The 21,035-nt window shown below is 36.2% G+C and overlaps 1 protein-coding gene across 1 annotated transcript in view; it reads right to left on the bottom strand.

The window, feature by feature from the left end:
* LOC591923 (ras and EF-hand domain-containing protein) overlaps positions 1 to 21,035 on the bottom strand; it is a 43,224-nt gene that overhangs the window by 5,760 nt on the left and 16,429 nt on the right. Inside the window, exons 3-12 of the mRNA XM_030977405.1 lie at positions 17,208 to 19,911; positions 16,024 to 16,168; positions 14,722 to 14,868; positions 13,821 to 13,911; positions 12,933 to 13,028; positions 11,921 to 11,992; positions 9,886 to 10,001; positions 7,925 to 7,996; positions 6,493 to 6,544; positions 4,724 to 4,812 (exon numbers count right to left, since the gene is read on the bottom strand). Of these exons, the coding sequence (XP_030833265.1) occupies positions 4,724 to 4,812; positions 6,493 to 6,544; positions 7,925 to 7,996; positions 9,886 to 10,001; positions 11,921 to 11,992; positions 12,933 to 13,028; positions 13,821 to 13,911; positions 14,722 to 14,868; positions 16,024 to 16,168; positions 17,208 to 17,466 (1,139 nt within the window). The 5' untranslated portion in view covers positions 17,467 to 19,911. The remainder of the gene's footprint in view (positions 1 to 4,723; positions 4,813 to 6,492; positions 6,545 to 7,924; positions 7,997 to 9,885; positions 10,002 to 11,920; positions 11,993 to 12,932; positions 13,029 to 13,820; positions 13,912 to 14,721; positions 14,869 to 16,023; positions 16,169 to 17,207; positions 19,912 to 21,035) is intronic.

Consider the following 21,035-nt stretch of genomic DNA (forward strand, 5'->3'; position numbering starts at 1 on the left):
CTCAGAACATCTTTGAAAGAACAATACCCATTGCTTAACAAATGTTCAATAATAATCTCCTAAAGTTTAACAGTGCAAATATTTTTTTAAATATGATAAACTTTGAATATTGATATTACTCATACATGACTTGAACACTATTGAAAACAATGACATATATGTAGGTGTAAAAATGAACTGAGTTTTCTAACTAGCAACAACTAACTGACCTTTTCACTCTATCTTTAAAGGTATTTAAGATATGCTAAATTGCTAAGCTTTCAAATAATATTGATGATAAATATCTAGCTACAGTTTACCTAACCTGCCACTCCTCAAAGCTAAACACACCTGCATCTACACAGATCATGGAATATATCATGAAGTATTCTGGAAGGTACACGGTTGATTTTATTACAAATCTCTAATCAAAGTTTCTATGTTAATAATCACACTTTAAAATGAACACATACAGGGGTGTATGTACAAACAAATGCAAACAAATGTATATGTATGTAGGTGTGGTAATGCTAATCTCAAGGCTCTACTTTAATAAATTATATCTTTAATACGTTTGTGGTGAAATTGTGCATTAAAAAAAATCTCTAAAAAAGAATTTAAACTATTTATTAGGGACCAGACTACTATAACACTGAGTTCCCATACATGTAGGACATATATTTATTCAGATGGTCATATCTCAGCAAATACTTAACATATTCAATTGGTTTTTGACATTTTGACATTATTTTTGATGCTCTTTTAGAAAATGAAGAAAAAATTGAGAAATTCTAAAAATAGATTTTTATGATGTCACAGCTTCGGTACCCTATAGCATTTGTTACAAACTGGTTTATACAGTATATATATCATGAGGTAGCTAAAACAGTAAAAAAAAGACCGATTTTGATACCAACATATTCAAGTTTATGAATTTTTCTTTCCTGGGGACCTAGTGAGGAGTTATTCCATTAAAGATAAACTTGAGTTCTGGTAATGCGATTGCATTGTGAAAGAAAAGGTGTGGAATGGATCAGAAAAGTTGATCATATAGCATGTAAGTAATGGTGTGTAATGCAAGGTTCTGGAGTCATCAAAATCATCATAAATTTGGCAGAGTCTTGGTAAAGTAACAATCACTTACATGGAAAGATGTATATGGGACAACACACATGGTGTCGGGGCTAGTACTACCCTGATTTCCTTATCTTTCTATGCTCATTACTCAGCCAGTATACATTTTCTTCCAAAATTGTTTGGCACATGACATTTATTTGTAATCTTGAACATTCAGTGTAAGTTTTGTTAGATTCTGTGAGAATTCATTTTCTTTTTTTACCAGAACTCAAGTTTATCTTTAACCTGTTATCAATGAATGAACTGCAATACTTGGAATCCAGTATTACTTGTTGCTATGTCAGTCATTTATTTATAAAGTAAGCATGCAATTTGAATATGTTAGTAGACCAGTCTATTTTCATCATAAAACAAATTTTGTACAAAATATATCTGGAGAAAACGGCTTTAAATTTCAATTTAGTAATCTCCCATCACACCGATAAATTGGCAAGAATCCCATAGAACCAACTTCTGCTACTAATTCTTCTACTACTTCTACTACAGTGGTTCTTAACCTGGCTTTCATTTTTCTTTCCAAATTTTTTTATTGGGGAAATATATGAAGGGGATCGACATGAGTGAAACAAAACCCTTTCTGTGTCTTCTATTTTTATACCCCTCAATCAATCTAATAACAATGCCATTCAATTCAATTCTATTCCTTTCAATTCGATTAACATTTATTTAGTTTCCATTGAAATTAAATCATTTTCATTTCAATTCAAATAATTTCTGTTAAATTGATTTAAATTTTAATTAATTTTGATTCAAATGTACATTCAATTTAGATGTTTTATGTACTATTGAATGACAGGGGGCAACATTGACCGAGACTTGCCACGAGGGGGTCACTGCACTTACAAGGAAGGTCAGATAAGGTCAAAGGTCAAGAACCACTGTTTAGCTACATGATAGTCACCTGACATGTTTGATTGGTCGATGCAGGAAGGATCATGGATGGAGGGAAGGGAGGAATTATGATCCGATGGAGGATCCCTAGGATGGTTTGAACAAGATGGAGAGAGATAGAGAGATAGAGATAGAGATAGAGAGAGCGAGAGATAGAGAGATAGATAGAGAGATAGAGAGGAGAGAGAGAGATAGAGAGATAGAGAGAGAGAGAGGGAGAGAGACAGAGAGATAGATAGAGAGATAGAGAGATAGAGAGGAGAGAGAGAAATATAAAGATAGAGAGAGGGAGAGAAAGAGAGAGAGAGAGAGGGAGTGAGTGAGAGGTAGGGGGAGTTACAGAAAAGGGGGTGGGGGTAAGAGATTTAAGAGAGAGAGAGAGAGATAGAGAGAGGGAAGAGAGAGAGAGAGAGGGAAGAGGGAGAAAGAGAGAATGAGAGAGAAGCGGGGAGGGGGGGGGGGTCGGGTGAGAAATAAAGATAGATAAAGGGAGAGGGAGAGAAAGAGGGAGAGTGAGAAATATATAGATAGAGAGAGGGAGAGATAGAGATGGGAAGGGGGGGGGGTGAGTGAGAGATATAAGATAGATAAAGAGGAGAGAGAGAGCAAGAAAGAAAGAGAGAGAGAGAGAGAGAGAGAAGGGTCAAGAGAGGAGAGGTGAAAATTAAAGAGTATACGAGATGTGAAATGGAAAATATAGAAAGAGGAATAACACAAATGTAAATAGAGAAAGATCAAGAGAGACAGGGAAAAGAAGGGCATAGAGGGCGGGAGAATGATATAGAAAGAATGAAGAAATAAGATGACAAGAAACGGAAAAGAGAGAGAGAGAGAGAGAGAGAGAGAGAGAGAAATGTGGGGGGGGGGTGGATAGATATATATTGAAAGACAGATCAATTGAGATGAAAGGAAGAAAGAGATACACAGACAGAATTTAGATGCGGGATGGGAGAGAAGTTTATAGACAGAGACAAAAAGGAATAAAGACAAAGAGATAGAATTTGAAACCATCAATTGCCCGCTAACAGATAGATATAACATGCACAACACCAGCTCAGACATATAACCTACATTAGATGAGAGAATACTTGAAGGAACTAGGCATAAAAGAAATTGCATTTATGTATATATGCACGCATCCAAAGGCCCTGTATTATTGAATTGGTTTGATAATGGAATATTAAAATGAGAAGATTACAAAAACTGCCTTATACCATTTATGACAAAAAGATTGTTACAGAAACATAATAAATAGACTGATTAAAAGGTTTGCTGCATGCGAGTATATGTTTAAATATCTGTTCCAAAACAAACATTTATTGTGATCCCATAAATTTCACAAGTTAACAAGTGTTTAAAATTTTTTCTGAAAATAAACCCCAGCATAAAAGTTAGTGCCCAGATACAAGTATTTGCCATCCCTCCATTTTTTTTTAACAGTTCCTGTCTATAACTTCATAATTTTCACTTTGCATTTTTAATATTATACTTTGAGTGTCATGATGGAATACTAAATTTATGAATGTACTGTACATGAAACAGAGAATATACGCACAAGATTTGGAGTGAAAATATAAACACACGAATACAAGGCCGAAGAGTGCAGTAATGCAAATACACAAATAAATGCAATTTGTATAAAGAATCTCAAAACTTAAAGCCAAATTGAAACATAAATATTGAAAAATATATATCCGACACATCCCACAACATTTTAAAAAGTATTTTCTGATAATAAACATCAGCATTAACCAATCACTAACTAAATTTATTTTATGTAATACATCATGTGTATACAATATGTTGTATGGAATGGGTACATGCAATACAAAGAAATCCAACCATGGAATATTCCCAGCCTAATTCACTGAAATCTAAACATTCTGCCTCTCATAAACTACTTTTATTTTGATTTGAGAATATATATATTGCATGCAACTATTGGGAGGTGCAAGATTGGGCTATTCCTCTAGCGACTAAATCTATGTCGTCCCATAATAAATTGAAATGAACTGAACTAGTCAATGTCACACATTCGGATACATATCATCAGGGGGTGTTTCACAAAGATCCTAAGTTGAACTTATCTCCAAGTTGGACATAAAAATTATGGAAAGCTGATAGCATCATTGAACAAAAGTTGTAAAAGTTATTTCAAAAGGCATACAATGTTGATTCAAATCATTCATATTTTCTATTATCAAGGAGATTTCATGTTCTTGATGTGGGAATTATGAAAAGTCTAAAATACTTCAATTTTTGATTTTGGAAATATTTAATTTTAAGGCTACAAATGGCTCTCCATAATTTTTAAGTCCAATTTAGAGTTAGGTTCGACTTAGGATCTTTGTGAAACACCCCCCTGGAGTCAGAAGGGTGTTAACTCTCACTATGAACATGACAGACAATGAAAGCGGACAAAATATACAGTTCCTCAGGTAGACAAAGGAACATCCCTTCACTGCTATTATGTAAAAATGTGTAGAACAGGTGAATATGCATGTGACACCTGTTCTACACATTTTTAGATAATAGCAGTGAAGGGATGTCCCTTTGTTTACCTGAGGAACTGTATATTTTGTCCGCTTTCATTGTCTGTCATGTTCATAGTGTCTGTGTAAATACGAGTTAATGCCATTTTGGCTCCAAACAGACGATATACTTTTGTTTTGAGAGTATGAGCACATCTCCTTTAGACCATGAAGGTGATACTTACCCGATAACTCCCTCTTCAAAGTAATTAGACATGATGGAACCTTGCTTGACAAGGGTCTTCTTCTTTTCATCCTCTGATGGGTCAGATAACTGATAGAGCAAAAGAAGGAATGAAGGAAGAGAGAAGAGAAGGAAGAGAGAAGAAAGAGAAGAAAGAGAGAAGAAAGCGAGGAGAAGATAACGGAGGGGAGAGAAAAGGAAAGAAGAGAGAAGAAAGAGAAGAAAGAGAAGAAAGAGAGAAGAAAGAGAAGAAAGAGAAGAAAGAGACGAGAAGATAACGGAGGGAAGAGAAAAAGAAAGAAGAGGGAAGACTCAAGAGGGAAGAGAAAGAGAGAGAAGAGTAAAAGGGCAAGAAGGGGAGAGAGATGAAGGAAGGAAGGAAAGAAGAGAGGTAAAAAGAGTGAAGATAGAGAAGAGAACATAAGATGAGGGGAGAGAAAAGAAAGAAGAGGGAAGACTCAAGAGAGAAGAGAAAAAGAGAGAGTAAAAGAGCAAAAAGGACGGAGCGTAAAAGGGCAAAAAGGGAAGAGAGTAAAGAAAGGATGGAGAGAAAAGAGGTTTGAGAGAAAGAGAGAGAGAGAAAAAGGACAGAGAAACAGGGAGAGAAAAGGAGAAGCGAGGAAGAAAGAACATAAGATGAGAGAAAAAGGAGAAGAACGAGAGAGGAGAGGAGGGCAGGGAGAGGGAAGTAGTGAGATAAAAAGAAGAATGAGATCAAGAAAGAGACAAAGACAGAAAGATGGAATAAGAACGAGAGAATGAAATCAGAGCATGAAAGGAAAATCAGTGAAATAATAGAGAGAGAGAGCGAGAGGAGAGAAAGAGAGAGAGAGAGAAAGAGAGAAGAGAGAGAAAGAGAGAGAGAGAGAGAGAGAAAGAGAGAGATAAGAAGCGTAAGAGAAGGATTACAGAAACGAAAATGAAATATAGGAAACATGAAAAGATAGGGAGAGAGATTCAAGTAAACAATTTAGGACTACATGAGTGTGGACTCATAATGCATTCCCAGATACATGTATCTCAGTCTAATTCTTTACTATGTCTCATTTCTAACGAGATCAAGTCAATTAAAAAAAACGAAATCAAACAAGGTCCCCACCTTCTTCTTCCACATAGCTAATTTCTTTAATTTGTGTAATGCTGTATAGACTGTAGCCACTATGGTACTTCTTGTGTATATTGTAGCATACATGTACATCTGAATCACGACCAACCTGTTTTATATGCCTGTTGTTCACTGTGGACCAATTACAAATATATTGTTAAGTTTCATTGTTTTACTATGTACAATGCAATCCCATGTACTTTATTTTATTTTGTTGGAAATGGAAATAAACGAGAACAAAAATGACCACTATTATAATAATTATAATCTGTTTTTTTTATATAGCGCTCAATACACCGATCCAATGATGTGCCTAAGCGCTTTACAGATATATTATTACCCCGGTCATCGGATTCAGGCTTACCCGCACACAATGTGTGCACATTTTCCACTCCCTGGGGAGCATTCCAGCCAGTCGCCATTTTACAGGCGCACACTTGCTCGTTCAACCACATGAACATTCGCATCCTACCGGGTACCCATTTAACACCTGGGTGGAGAGTAGCCAGTGCAGGTAAATATCTTGCCAAAGGATATTAGTGCTGTGTCGGGATTTGAACCATCGACCTTAGCATCTACAGTCAAGCGCCTTAAACCATTCGACCACGACACTCCCACTATTATTATTATTCTCATCATCATGAATCTTGGAAGACTGAACTCACCGATCTGCTCAACCTCATATCTCTGTCGTCCTGTAGCTGCTGATTCATTGCCCTGTGTGAAGAGAGGAAAACAAAAATGAGTGCTTTGCTCAACACGCCCATCAGAAAGATTTTAATCAGTAAAATAAAAATTTGATTTATATAGCGCCTTTTTCAAAGGTTACAAGGCGCTGCTCTCCTAGACTTTCGACAATTTAAGAGGAGTTGTACAGGTAAGTTTTCAGATGTTTTTTGAAGAAATCTAGTGAAGTACTGTTACTTAAGAAAGAGGGGAGTTTGTTCCAGAGACGTGGGGCTAAGGAGTGAAAGAATTTGAAACCAGTCTGTTTACAGGATTTGGGAATGACAAAGGTAGGAGCTGATGAAGACCTAAGAGAATAGGATGTTCTCTGTTGCTGAAAAAGTGAGGAAATGTATACAGGAAGGGTGGTTGACATAGTTTTGAAAGTTTGAACAAGTATCCGGTATTGTATTTTATCAGCAACTGGGAGCCGGTGTAGTTCCTGCAACAATGGGGTGGCGTGAGACCATTTTGGTTTTTGATAGATTAGACGGGCACATTTGTTTTGCAGACGTTGAAGTCTGCTCAGGTCCTTCTTACTTATACCCCCAAGTAAGCATCCACCATAGTCAAGCCTGGAGAGCACAAGTGCTCTAACAACATTAGAAATGACTGCTTTGATATAGCCAAAAGTTATTTAACTGTGACAGAATCGCGTGTACAGGAAGGGTGGTCGACATAGATTTGAAAGTTTGAACAAGTATCCGGTATTGTATTCTATCAGCAACTGGGAGCCAGTGTAGTTCCTGCAACAATGGGGTGGCCTGAGACCAATTTGGTTTTATGCAAGATTAAGTCAACTTGTGATTGATCGCAATTCAGATCAAACGCAAATATCAAACGCAACTTGCAATCAAACGCAACGTGCAATCAAACGCAACTGCGCAATGCAAAGAGAGTTGCGTTTGAATTTCAAGCGCAACTTCGCTTTCGGTCATACATCTATTATAAAATTGCATTTGATCTGGAAAAAATGCGCTTGAAAGTTGCGTTTGAAATCACACGCAACTATTGATTTTTAGGACTTGTGTTTGATTTTCAGAGTTGCATTAAACTGATAGTTTATAATGCAGTGAGCAATTGCCAACCGGCTTTTTAAACAAAATGTGCTCTATCAAAGCACTGTATGATAAATTAACCTGCATTTATTGCATTGGCATCGCATTCAGAGCCATGAGTATTCATTCTTATCTTTAATTTAACAAATGTGAAACTACAAACTATCGGTACTTCAAACTTTGATCAAATATCGGCCCATTGAACAGCTCAAGTTATATCAAAGGAGAGAACTTGCTAAAGGAAAATGTTATCATCTACAATGGGTTACTATTCAATAAAATATCCTTTTTTTTCTTTTTTACTTTTACTTACTTTAATTTCTCCAGTTGTACAGATAAACTCTCTCTTTCCTGCATGATTCCCTGTGCTATCTTAACATTGCTCCTGTAATAAAAACAGTACAAGCAGGATTATGATATTATAACAAGGGAAACAGTACTCCTGAAAAAAAGTTTGAAATTTGTATGTTGATATCTATTACTACATTATCATATTTGATGTTGGTTTCATTGAAAAGCATGGTTATCACCTTCACAATAATGCCCCATTTGTAATGATTATGTAATCATGGACTATGCAGTATACCCGAAAGTGGGGCAAAGTCAATAGTGAAATGTGCAAAAATAAACGATGTAGAATATAGAGTAAACTACTAAATCATTCATATCCCTTGCAATATGATACATGTAGTTATTGTGTTTTTCGTGACTCAAGCGTGAAAGGAGAACTGGTTGTATTAGGGCCTGTGTTTGAATACTTTTAGATTCAAGCTTTAATATGTCACATTCTTCAGAAACATAAATTGGGAGAAAAGATTTTTTCACAAACTTTTTCACAAAAATGACATAACTTGGTAAGGGTATGAATACTTAGTTCTGAAGTGTACATTAATTATTGATGCTTGCATTGCTGTCTCTAATATGTGTATGTTACCACATATGCCACGATCTAGACTTTTACCAATGATTTGTCCCAATTCAGATTTTTCATAATGATATTGACGATAGTAATAAAACTAATAGGCATTTCTAATATGCCATCTACATGTATCTAGAACTTCTTTTCCAATGACAATGAACTACCTTTCACTAGCATAAAATATATAACAGTTTTCAAATAACCATCTCAGATATTTGAATAGTACTCATGGCAATCAATGGCATTCTGCATGACCCTATTGTATACTTGACCCAGCAGTCTAGAAAGTTCATTATGAATCTGTATCATAAACTACACTATAGGTGTGAGCTGAGCCTTGAATACGGCTCACATGTGCAGACTAAACCCAGCTCAATAAATCAATACTATTCATACATTACCATCAGGAATGGCATACTTTCCCATAACATATACCTGTGTGGTTAATATTGCGTACAGTTTCCTTGTACATACTTCCCCATTACAGAGAATAGGGACATATTAAATTTGAGAGAATGTAATTGCAATAACAGAAAATAAAAGTCAGTGCACCTATACTTTTTTTTGAGGGGGGGGGGGGGGTAGTATAATTTGGTAAATCAGGCCCTCCCCCTCCCAAACTTGAACCAAAAACCTAGCTATGGGTTTTACATGTTATAGATATCAACTATTATAATCCACATACATGTACTAAGAATCTTGCTCTACGATTGGTCAAAAGTAAATAATGTGATGAAAGATAGTTCGCCCATGAAAGATAGTTCGCCCATCATAGATAGTAGTACTATCTACACATTGCATTGCACTTTCACTGAAGATAGAAGTACTATCTACACAGTGCAACGCACTTTATTTGTATACGTTGCGTATAGCACTCCTCTTTATGCGCTATATATTAGAGTATGGCATATCATTATTATCATTACTGTACCACGTGGTAAATAACATATTATTGAAAAGTAAACACTAGTCAGTTTAAAAAAGTAGAAAAGAAGCTATATACATGTACATTTAACTACTAAGTTATTCATACCCTAATAACAATTTCTGCAATTTTTCAAGTATGTGAGAAAATGAAGTCCCGATTTGTGTTTCTTGAAAATGTGACATAATAGCAAACATATTCAACAATTGTTCTTATTTTACCAATCCATCTTTCATTCTAACAACAAATTTACAAGAGGTATGAACAATTTAGTTGTTCAAATAAAACTCAAATAAAACACAAAGACAAGAGGCAAGACTCAAAATGAAGGACAAATATATCACAGTTAAAACAGAGACAGAGCAATACATACATGTACATATAGAAGGAAAAAAAGAAATAATGAAAATAGAAAGACAAATATACTTACTTGACTCTTTCTCTCTTATCTTTCAAGTGTTTTTCATTCATTTCTTTGAGGTATGTCTTGGATTCTACAAGCTCAGTCTGAGAGGAATCAAGCTTCATGGATAAATGTTCATTTTGCTGCAAAAAAAAAAACAAACAAGAAAATTCATCTCTTAAAGAACCAATCCAATTTTTGACTAATAAGGATAATTTTGATAATTTATCTTTTAAAGGGGAGGTGTTCTGGTCTAGTGGAAACATCACCAGACTGTGGATTGTATGTGTATGTGTTATGCTTTGAGTCCCGCGGCAGTACTAACGTCCTTTGGCAAGACATTAATCTACATTTGCCACTCTCCACCCAGGTGTTAAATGGGTATGAGAAGTTTAATGTGGTTTAACATGTAGACATGTGTGTGCTTGTAAAATGGCGCAAGGCCTGAATATTCCCCGGTGAGCGGAGCATGATAAGCGCTTACAAATGTGACTGTTTTGACTATTATTATAAGGATAAGAAACAATAAAATTGGTCCCAAATCCTGAAATTTTGTGTGAAACAGATGTGCGTTGCAGGTCCAATTACCCAACTTAAATAGTGATAATCTTAAATCTGGTCAGAAACAGGTCGACTAGCAACAACTACAATAACCCAAGTATACAATCTGCATTGTGCTTATTGAAATGCAATGCTCTATAATGCATGAAGCAATACATGTAGTTTGATTGGATTGGATTTGATTTGATTTACCAACAGCAATACTGTAATACATTCCATACAATGTCTTTACATATATATACATTGAACAATCAATTTTGAAAATATGCTAAAAAATTCAAAATCTTGATGTTGATGCCACAACAAAGTCTAAGTTTGTTGACCTAAAATGACCTTTTACCTTAACTTAGTGACCTGAAATACTACTCACATGATTAGGATACTTGATAACCCTATATTTCAAGTTACATTAACTAAGAACTTAAAATTTCAAAATTATATAACAAATTCAAAAACTTAACCTTAGGTTAAGTTTTCGATGATGATGCCACAACATAGTCCAAGTCTGTTGACCTGAAATGACCTTTGACCTTGACTTTGTGACCTGAAATTCTACTCACATGATTGGGAATACTTGATAAACCTATAGTCTAAGTTTCATTGACTAAGAACTTATACTTTCAAAATTACATCAAAAACTTAACCTAAGGTTAAGTTTTTGATGTTGACGCAGCCGTCACCAGAAAAGCGGCGCCTATGTCTCGCTTTTTTGCTACGCAGGCGAGACAAAAGGAGCCAGATAAGAAGACATTTACCAGTAGAGCCTAACCCTTTAAACAAGCTAAACAAGTATTTTGGTACAAATCAATTTATAACTACTAGGCTCCAAGGTAAATAGCACATGTTCATTTAGATATCTTTATGACATGGGGGTGTCTCCCAAAGATCCTAAGTCAATTCAACTCTAAGTTAGACTTAATTACTATGGAGAGCCGTTTACAGCCTTAAAATAAAATATATTCAAAAGCGAAAATTCAAGTATTTTAGACTTTTCATAAATTCCATATCAAGAACATGAAATCTCCTTGATAATAGAAAATATGAAAGATTTGAATCAACATTTTATGCCCTTTAAAATAACTTTTACAAAACAGTTTTCCATAATTTTTAAATCCAACTAAGAGATATAAGTTCAACTTAGGATCTTTGTGACACATTCCCCTGGACTATTGATAAACATGTTGTTCAGAGTTGATTAGGCAGTTGAAGTTCATGGGTCAAATTACACGTAAAGAAGGCCTAGAGAATCAAATCTTGCTTTGACAGGAAAAATTGTGGGAAGAAAGAGGATACTTTGGATGGACAGTCTGCAGAAATTGTTGGAAGAGAGAGGAGTGAAAGAACTGGGAGTGGTACTAATACAGAAGGCTAGGAGCCGAGGGTTGTGGAACAGCATGATCACCAAAGTCAAACGATATGGCACTTTAAGAGAGAGAGAGTTGTTCACAAACAACTCTTTGGACACATATATGAAGTTTATTAGTCTTGATTGCAGACTTACCTCTTGAAGAGACTCATTTTCTTCTTTGACCTCCGTCTCAGTCAGACTCAGTTCATATAGCTTCTGTTCCAGCTACATACATCAGTCAATCAGAAATGAAAAGTGATACAATAGTTGGAATATAATTTGACTAAATTCCTTGACACACCTACATTTAAAAAAAATCTATTTCCTTGACACACCTACATTTAAACAAATCTATTTGTTATAATACCGGTAATAATAATGATAATGGGTTCTTGTATAGCGCTCATGTCCATCACACTTATTACCCTGGCTTATAATAAAAGATTATAACCATTAAAGGTAGCAGGAAAGAAAAAGGAATAAAACATGTTCAATGTAATATCATTCTCGATTCCCATCTCTCCCCCCCCCCCCAACCAAAAATAGGGGGAATATTTGAAATATTTATAATTAAAAAGCATAAATGAAAAGAAATTTTAAAAAAGATCTACATATTCATCACCTCTATTCTCATACCCCTTTTATTTGGTATGATTTTTTTTTGTCTTTTATTTAGAAATATCACTATGAAGGAACAATATTTGAGGCTGATATTTTAAACGTCAAAAACATGCAACCTCAGCAAGACAATGAGAAGACAAACAAGAATGCCTGATGGGTCCCCTCTATGGAACCTGAGAAGGCATGCCTTCATCAGCTTCATCAGCTCAAGTTTGCCAAATAACCCACTATTTTCAGACTCAGGATATTATCCCGAAGCTCGAAATTGCGCCTTCACCAGACCGAGATGCTCATCACAGACAAACTCAAACGGGCACAAATTAGCCCGCTATATCCCAAGTGGCAGGATATTTTGGAAACAAGACCAAGATTTCTCGGATATTTTCTCAAACAAATAACCCCCTATTTGCAACTGCGGGCTGATGAAGACGCAAATTAACTGGCTAATTTGCGATCTGGATAGTTGAAATAGTGGGTTATTTGGCAAACTTGAGCTGATGAAGACAGGCCTGTAGAGTCAGTGATTTACTGATGCTAAACGTACCTCTGCTTGTTTGTTGAGTAATGAATTCAATTGCTCGTCTTTGGTTTGCATATCATGCTCCAGCTGCTCTCGGATTTTTCTCTCCTTCTCCTTTTCCTATTAGAGGATAGATAGATAGATAGATAGATAGAGAGATAGATAGAGAGAGATAGAGAGAGAGAGAGAGAGAGAGAGAGAAAAGAGAGAGAGAAAGAGAGAGAGAGAGAGAGAAAGGGGGGAGGGGGAGCAGAGAGACATGGGAGAGAGAGAAATGAGAGAGAGAGATAGAGAGAGAGAAAGAGAGAGAGGGGGGGGGGGCAGAGATACATGGGAGAGAGAGAAATGAGAGAGAGAGAGAGCGTGAGTGAGAAATGAGAGAAAGAGAAAGACAGAGAGAGAGAGAGAGAGAGAGGGACAGAGAAAATAGAAGAGAGAGAGGATAAGTGAAGAGTGAAAGAAAGAAATAGATAGAGAGAGAGAGAGAAAGACAGAGAGAGAGAGATAGAGACAGAGAGAGAGAGAATAAGTGAAGAGAGAGAGAAAGACAGAGAGATAGAGAGAGAGAGAGAGAGAGAGAGATAAAAGAAGAGAGAGATGAAGAAAGAAATTGAGAAAAAGTAAGATTAGATAGAGACCGAGAACAAGATAAACACACAATGAGAGTGAGGGAGAAAATATTCATGGGATATTTTCACTTGATAGTTTATAACTTTTAGATCAGGGATTGGTTAGGATGGGAAACAGGAGAACATGTCAGGTAATTTCCAATAACTTTTGGGGATGATTTGCAAAGCTTGTTATTCATTGTATATCAACATCATTAGTATAGTTAGTGAATATGTTTGTAAACTAGCTTCTAAGCCAGGCTCTCCCTCTAAATCTCAAAAGGAGGATTTTACGATGATTTACCTCTGAAAGGATCTTTTCTTTCTCCATCCGAATCTGTCTCTCCATCTCCTCATACAGATGCTTTATGTCCTGCTGGTGTATGGTGTCTCGGCTGAACAAATAAGAAAAGGAAAATGACATTGCATTGGAAGTCATTAAAACTCACAAAATATATTTCTAGGGAAGGTACTTATTATGTGAGTTTCAGCAATAAAGTCAAACCTGTCTATAACGACCGCCCAAGGGAAACACAATGAGTGGTCTTTGTAGACAGGTTCCTTTATTACATGTTTCAAGAAGAAATTTCAATAAGAAACAATTTTCAAGGGAAACAAAAGATGTGGTCTTTGACTCTGTGTAGACAGGTTGTCGGTAAGCAGGTTTGACTGTATCATGAATTTTGAATTTGTGTGGAAGTTCATTTTGTCAGATAGGGTAGCTTTTCCCCTCCTCTTCTAATTAAAGGTAAAGACCAGTATTGGAAACGTCCCAATTTCAAAAAATAAAATGGAAGCTCTTTTTACCAATCATGTGAAAGAATATGTTTTGACTAATACATGATGATAAAAAGTTTGCCGGGAAACCGCCTACTAATTGATGTATTTGGTAAATTAGTTTATCTAAATGGTCTGTGAGAGATACATGTAAACGCACGTGTCGTGCACGTGTCGTGTTAACCCAATAACAGGTGTTGTCAATCACCAGTGTTAGCCTTGAGTTTTATGACCATTAGACCTTATGTAATGCTTTGCTTTTCCCTCACACGAAGCTCTCCGAGCGATAAGGGGTAATTCTTGATGGGCCAACAGGTTCGCTGTGTGCACATTTGTACTCCCATTAACGGTATTTCCACCAAGACTGGTGTCAGCGAATTATGAACTTCTGCACATGGAACCTGACGACCCACTCCCTTTATTATTACCTTTTGAGTGCATTCTCCAGTTCGCCTGTATTGAGTTGTGAAGTCCTCTTGTCCAAGCACACATGTTGGATGAAATCCTCAAAGTTTGTCAGAAGACCTGGCTCATCTTGATTCAGTTTCTTCCACAGATCCTTGACTGAATCATGTCTAGAATCAAAGAAAAAGAACATCACAGAGATGCACATCAAGGAACATGTTACATGTACAGTTAAAGATAAAGTTGAGTTCTGGTCATGTGATTGCTATATGAAAGAAACAGTGCGGATTGGTCAGAAAAGGATGATCATGTAGCAAATAAGTATTGGTGTGTACTGCAAGGTTCTGGAATCATCAAAATGATGATAAATTTGGCTGAGTTTTGGTAAAGTAACCAGCACTGTACCGGTACACAGAAAGATGTGTATATGGGACTACACGAACATGTAGCATAAAAATCTGTCATGATTTGTTATGCTGTTACATGGCATATTTAGAATATGAAGGCATTTGAAGAGCCATGCTTTTCAGGGAACATTTTTCCTCTGATGATCTTTCACACTTGCATAATAACTATGACAACGCTCACACACAAATGATTGTTCACCTCTTCCTAGAACTCAACCTTCTCTTTAAACTACTCTCAAAGGCTGTACAACTAAATTACTCATACCCTTTAAATTAATATGAATTTTTGTAACTTTTAAAATACTGATTAAAGTTTCTTGGGAACATGACATACATGTATTAAAACTTACATGTATTTATCTACAATTAATCAACAAAGGATTCAATCTTCTTTGAAAAAGAAAATTAAGGTAACTATAAGTACAGTCCCGCATTAATCGCAAAACTGTAAGGTGGGGAACTATTAAAGCTGTCATAAGACAGGGGTACTGATGTCTCAAATACATTTCAGTTAGATACCTGGGGGGGGGGGGGGGTTTATAAAGCTGTTTGTAAAATTACGCATGACTTTAGGAATGACTTAAATATGAAAAGCCAAATGGGATGCTCAATCCTTTTTAACTGCATCACCTAAAGATTAACTGCGCAGGTGTAGATTAACATTCTTATTATAACAAAAGAATTTAATGCAAAGTATATTTTTTGCCATAATTTAATTTAGGTTATTGGAAATATAATCACACTTTGATAAAACATCAGGAAAAGCTTTGGGCATCCATCTGGCACTTTATTCAAGTCGTTTGTAAAGTCATGCGTAACTTTACAAACAGCTTTATGAAACACACCCCTGTACTTAAAACAGTTCCTACATACATGTACATGAAGCCCACATTGATAGACTGTAGATGGATGACTTACTCAGCTATGACCCCTGTAGCACCGATGCTTTCCATTGCATGTTTGAAGTCTCTCTCTATCTCATCATGATCTCGATTCTCTGTATACTCTCCATCGTCTGTCTCAATGTGATCTATAGGAGCTGACTTAAGACCAAGAAATCCTCCTGGAAATAATGAGATCAAGGGGATGTTATCATTATTTCCATCATCATCATCACTACCATCATGACAATCATCATCACCATTACCATCACAATCGTTCACAACCACAATCCTCATTTTACTACCATCATCATCATCACCATCAACAACACCAGCACCACAATTATAATTATCCTCATCAGCACCATTAACATTGTCAACCTCATGAAATTCATTTTCCTCCTCCTCTCAACATTCATCATTGTTATAATCATCACCATCACCATCATCATTGTTATAATCATCACCATCACCATTATCATTGTTATAATCATCACCATCACCATCATCATTGTTATAATCATCACCATCACCATCATCATTGTTATAATCATCACCATCACCATCATCATTGTTATAATCATCACCATCACCATTATCATTGTTATAATCATCACCATCACCATCATCATTGTTATAATCATCACCATCACCATCATTGTTCTAATCATCACCATCACTATCATCATTGTTATAATCATCACCATCACCAACATCATCATCATCACCATCATCATTCTATAATCATCACCACCATTTTCGTAACCATCACCATCATCATCATTACCATCATCATCACCAACATCATCATCATCATCACCAACATCATCACCTACATCATCACGATCATCATCATTACCATCATCATCACCATACATAATCATCACCAACATCATCATCATCATTATTACCATCATTAAAATCATCATCACCAACATCATCATCATCATTACCATCATCATCCTCATCATCATAATTACCATCATCATCATCACCACCATCATCATTGTTATAATCATCATCATTGTTATAACCATCACCATCATCATTGTTATAATCATCCCCATCACCATCATCGTTATAATTATCACCATCATCACCACCACCACCACCAAAATCATCATCATTACCATCATCATCACCATCATCACCATTGTTATAACCATCGCAATCATCATTATTATAAGTAGCACCATCACTGTCATCCAATTTACTACTCACCGAACCCCTCAGTAAACTCCTCCAGCGTCAGGTATCCATTCTTATCGTCATCCAGGGAATCAAAGACTTCCTCCAGCTGATCAGGCATGAGAGGTAGTTCATCGACGAGCCGCTGCATGTCTCGCTTGCTCACAAACCCCTTCTGCTCCACATCGCAAACCATGAACAGCTCCCTCGCTTTCTGCTCTACGATCGTCTTGATCTCGTCGTGAGAGGGGAACGACTCCCCGCTAGCCAAGCCCTCATCATAATCTCCCATTGTTCTTTGATTCAGAGTCTACTTTGCTTCAATGTTCATGTAAATCATACAGAGCATGCGTATCAGTGGAGCTTCAAGCTAACAACTATTTTGATTGAATTAACTATGCTCACTCCTCAAAAAGCAAGTAAAAAACTCAGATGTATGGTACTATTTCACAAAGAAGTGTCTTGAACTGGCTTGAACAAAAATTACCGTAATTGAGTTAAAATGAAGATTAAAGATGATAAATCTCTATTAAAAATCCTATTAAAGTAATCTTTGTAAAAATAGATTTTCTTTAAAGGATAGATATGCCATAAACTTTTGAAATTTAATATGAAATAAATCTTGTATTGCACAAAACTAATGTTTGTATTTATATTACATTGATCTAATATAAAACTTTTCTTTAATGAAAAAAAAGGCACTTAATCCCTGGAATTGATGATATTTTTAAGGAAGACTAAATGCACATAAATATATTCACACATTAGCAAAGAGAATGAAAATTCTATCTTTTGCAGTACTGTACTAGACAGAATGAATAATATATCGATTGGATGACAGTCTGTTATGAAAGACTAGCATACTTTGATCACATATTAAACCCTAATACAAGGTGGAAGCTCATTGATGGTTTGAATTCACGGAAAACGTCCACAAATATCTACTTATCAATCAAGATTGCAAGTATGCATGTATGTGATTATCACATGTATATTATTACGCTTCTCTCTTTGCAAGTTCGCAAGGTTATCATTGGATGCGTACAAGAGATCTCAAGACTTGTGTAGAGACCTTATAATCCACTGCTAGCGTATGTCCTAGAGTATGTCCTAGACTATGTCCTGTAAATTCCTCTGGACCTCAATACTCATGAATATTGAGAACTGCTTTATGACTGTACAAAGTTACCTTGAAGACCATCTTTCTCTTCTAAATTCAATTAATGTCTACAGAGGACACAGGCACTGCGCATGTACATGTAGGTGAAATCAAGTATCACTACTTGATTTAAAGCTGTCGTGTTGCAGTCAACCAAGCACTCTCCACTTGAGAGTATTCAAAGGAATCCAATATCCACTTGAATGTATCTCTCTCTTAGATCCACTCAGCAGCTATCCTTTCCAAAAGTGCACCTGCTGGTTTTCTGGGCTTTAATTTCTTCACATGTCATCGTTCAATGTAAGTAGGCCCAAGTTGAAGTTCAATTGCACAATTCCAATACAGTATCCAAATGATCTAAGAACAAAATTAAAGCACTGAAAGTCGCTGGTATATGTCATACATTGTAGATCTAGAATACGAGTGAACTGCCTTGACGTGTTCTCCTCAGATATTAAACATATGTTGAAAATTGTTTCTCACATGATTTCCAAAAATATTCTCACGTTTCCGTCACTTTCATTCACAGATCTGATTCCAGTGTGAATGATTCCTGAGAACAATGCCACAAGGTCCTCCGCGCAGAAAAGAACAGCATTCAATTATTGATTGGTCCGTTATGAATCATCCATCGGTAAAACTCACAGATGGAGAGAGAGAAAGAGGGATAGAAAGAGAGAGAGAGAGAGAGAGAGAGAGAGAGCGAGAGAGGGAGCGAAAGAGAGAGAGAGAGAGGCAGAGAGAGAGAGAGAGAGAACTGGCTATGATTGTATGTGCATATAAAAGGTAAAATATTCTGATGCTGTTTTCCTTGAACTTGAAACCAAAATAATGCAGGTACTTCAGTAGTTGTCTCTCACTTACTGTATGCTACAATCATGATCGTTCCCTCAAGGTCATGATAATACATATTGCAGTCATCTTTTATTTAATAATACATCCTCATACTAAAATGAAAAATCCATTGCTAGCTCGAGTCCAATTTCAGATTGATAGAAAAACTGGGAGAATTCCTGGTAGCAAGTAGTTCTTTTCTCCTCTGGCACTCTTTTGGGGGATCTCCAATGCTGAATCGCTATCCATTCACGAACTCGACTGAAATCAACAGGTTGTTTAGTAGTCTCAAAGCTCAGACTCTAATTTGACACTATACAAAGTAAATTATGTCCATGGTGAAGACTAATCAGGCTTCCATTGGATGTTTCCTTGGTAGATACATCTTTAGTACAGGATCTATGGAATGCAGTCTATAGTCTCAATGTTCAGACACTGTGTTCTGAATGACGACTAGCAACGGTTCATCTACAATGCAATGAGAGTCAGTCCACTCATCCGTGTAGACTTGAGAGGGTTCCATGCAGTGTGTACACGCAATTAATAATCAATCACAATTAGGTGTGTCTCTGTTTGATTTTCATGTTTGTCTGATTTGACATATTTCTGAGGTCAAAGGTCGATGGGTTCAATCACATATGTAGCTAACTCCAACAGATGAGATGCTGGATCAGTAATGCAGGCAGAGATGTGGTACATATAGTACACAGGTGGAGCTAGATGGAGGCCTGTATGTCAGTTCATCTGTGAAAAAGAATAATAAACCAAAAGATTAATAATAAAATAATCTAATTTAATTTTGCTCATAATTTACATATAAATTGAAATATTTCATGCATGATATTAAAACAACCATCTGGTATGCAAGGTTAAATCAATTGTAAGAGGATATTGATAAAAATATATAATACATGAATATATTTACCGTAATTAACAGTGTATACATGTAAACCGCCCACGTGTATTAACCGCACCCCTCTTTTTAACCCTAAAAAAAATAAAAAAATAAAATAAAAATAAAAATAAAAATTCTGTCGGCAGCAAGCCAGGCCCGTGTTAAAAAACCCACGCGGGAAGGCCTTTCATTTAACTGCGGGGTGCAGCTGAATGTGTAGGATCATTAATGTAAATTTTAAAAAACAGTAGAGGACCTAGGATAGAACCATGTGATGTGGTACGCCGTGTAATAGAAGAAAAACTGGAGGAATTATTATTATAAACTACATATTGAGATCTATCAGAAAGATTACTTTCAAACCAAGATGACAGACAAATTTGAGTGTTGTTCTAGTTTCCGAGTGGTGATTCAACCAGGCCCCCCAAGCTCCGCCATTTTGTCCGGATCCATTAGAAGCCAAAATAAGCCCCCTTGCATAATTCATGAGCCTTATGAATTATGCATTCTGTAGGATGCTCCCCACGAAAAGTGTACTGGAATTATGTTCACTACATGGTAAAAGACAATACGCGTATCAGCGTAATTAGAGAGGTCAAATAATCTACTGTACGGAATTATGGGTAATTTATTCATCACGCTGCGCGCTCGCAACGCAAGTGATTCAGCGAATCAGCGTGGATTATTCTGATGCGATCACCGTTAGGTGAAATACGCGCTCGAACTTGTATTATCGATCACCAGTATAACAGCTGGTTTACCCAGGATGCATCGGGAAGTGGACCTTAAAAGTTCCTCTCGTTGTTGTGTTGTTGTTGTTTTTTAATATGGGGGAGTGGCCTTAACTTCATTGAATAAGAAATACTGATATTCTTAATGTCTCGATCTTATTTCCTTTTTAGTCTATCAATAACTGGGTCTGTTTTTGTTTTATTGAATCAAACATGCTATAACCTATATAACAACATGATTC

This window comes from Strongylocentrotus purpuratus, unplaced genomic scaffold (genome assembly GCF_000002235.5).
Source record: "Strongylocentrotus purpuratus isolate Spur 01 unplaced genomic scaffold, Spur_5.0 spur5_scaffold_1, whole genome shotgun sequence".
NCBI lineage: Eukaryota > Metazoa > Echinodermata > Echinoidea > Camarodonta > Strongylocentrotidae > Strongylocentrotus > Strongylocentrotus purpuratus.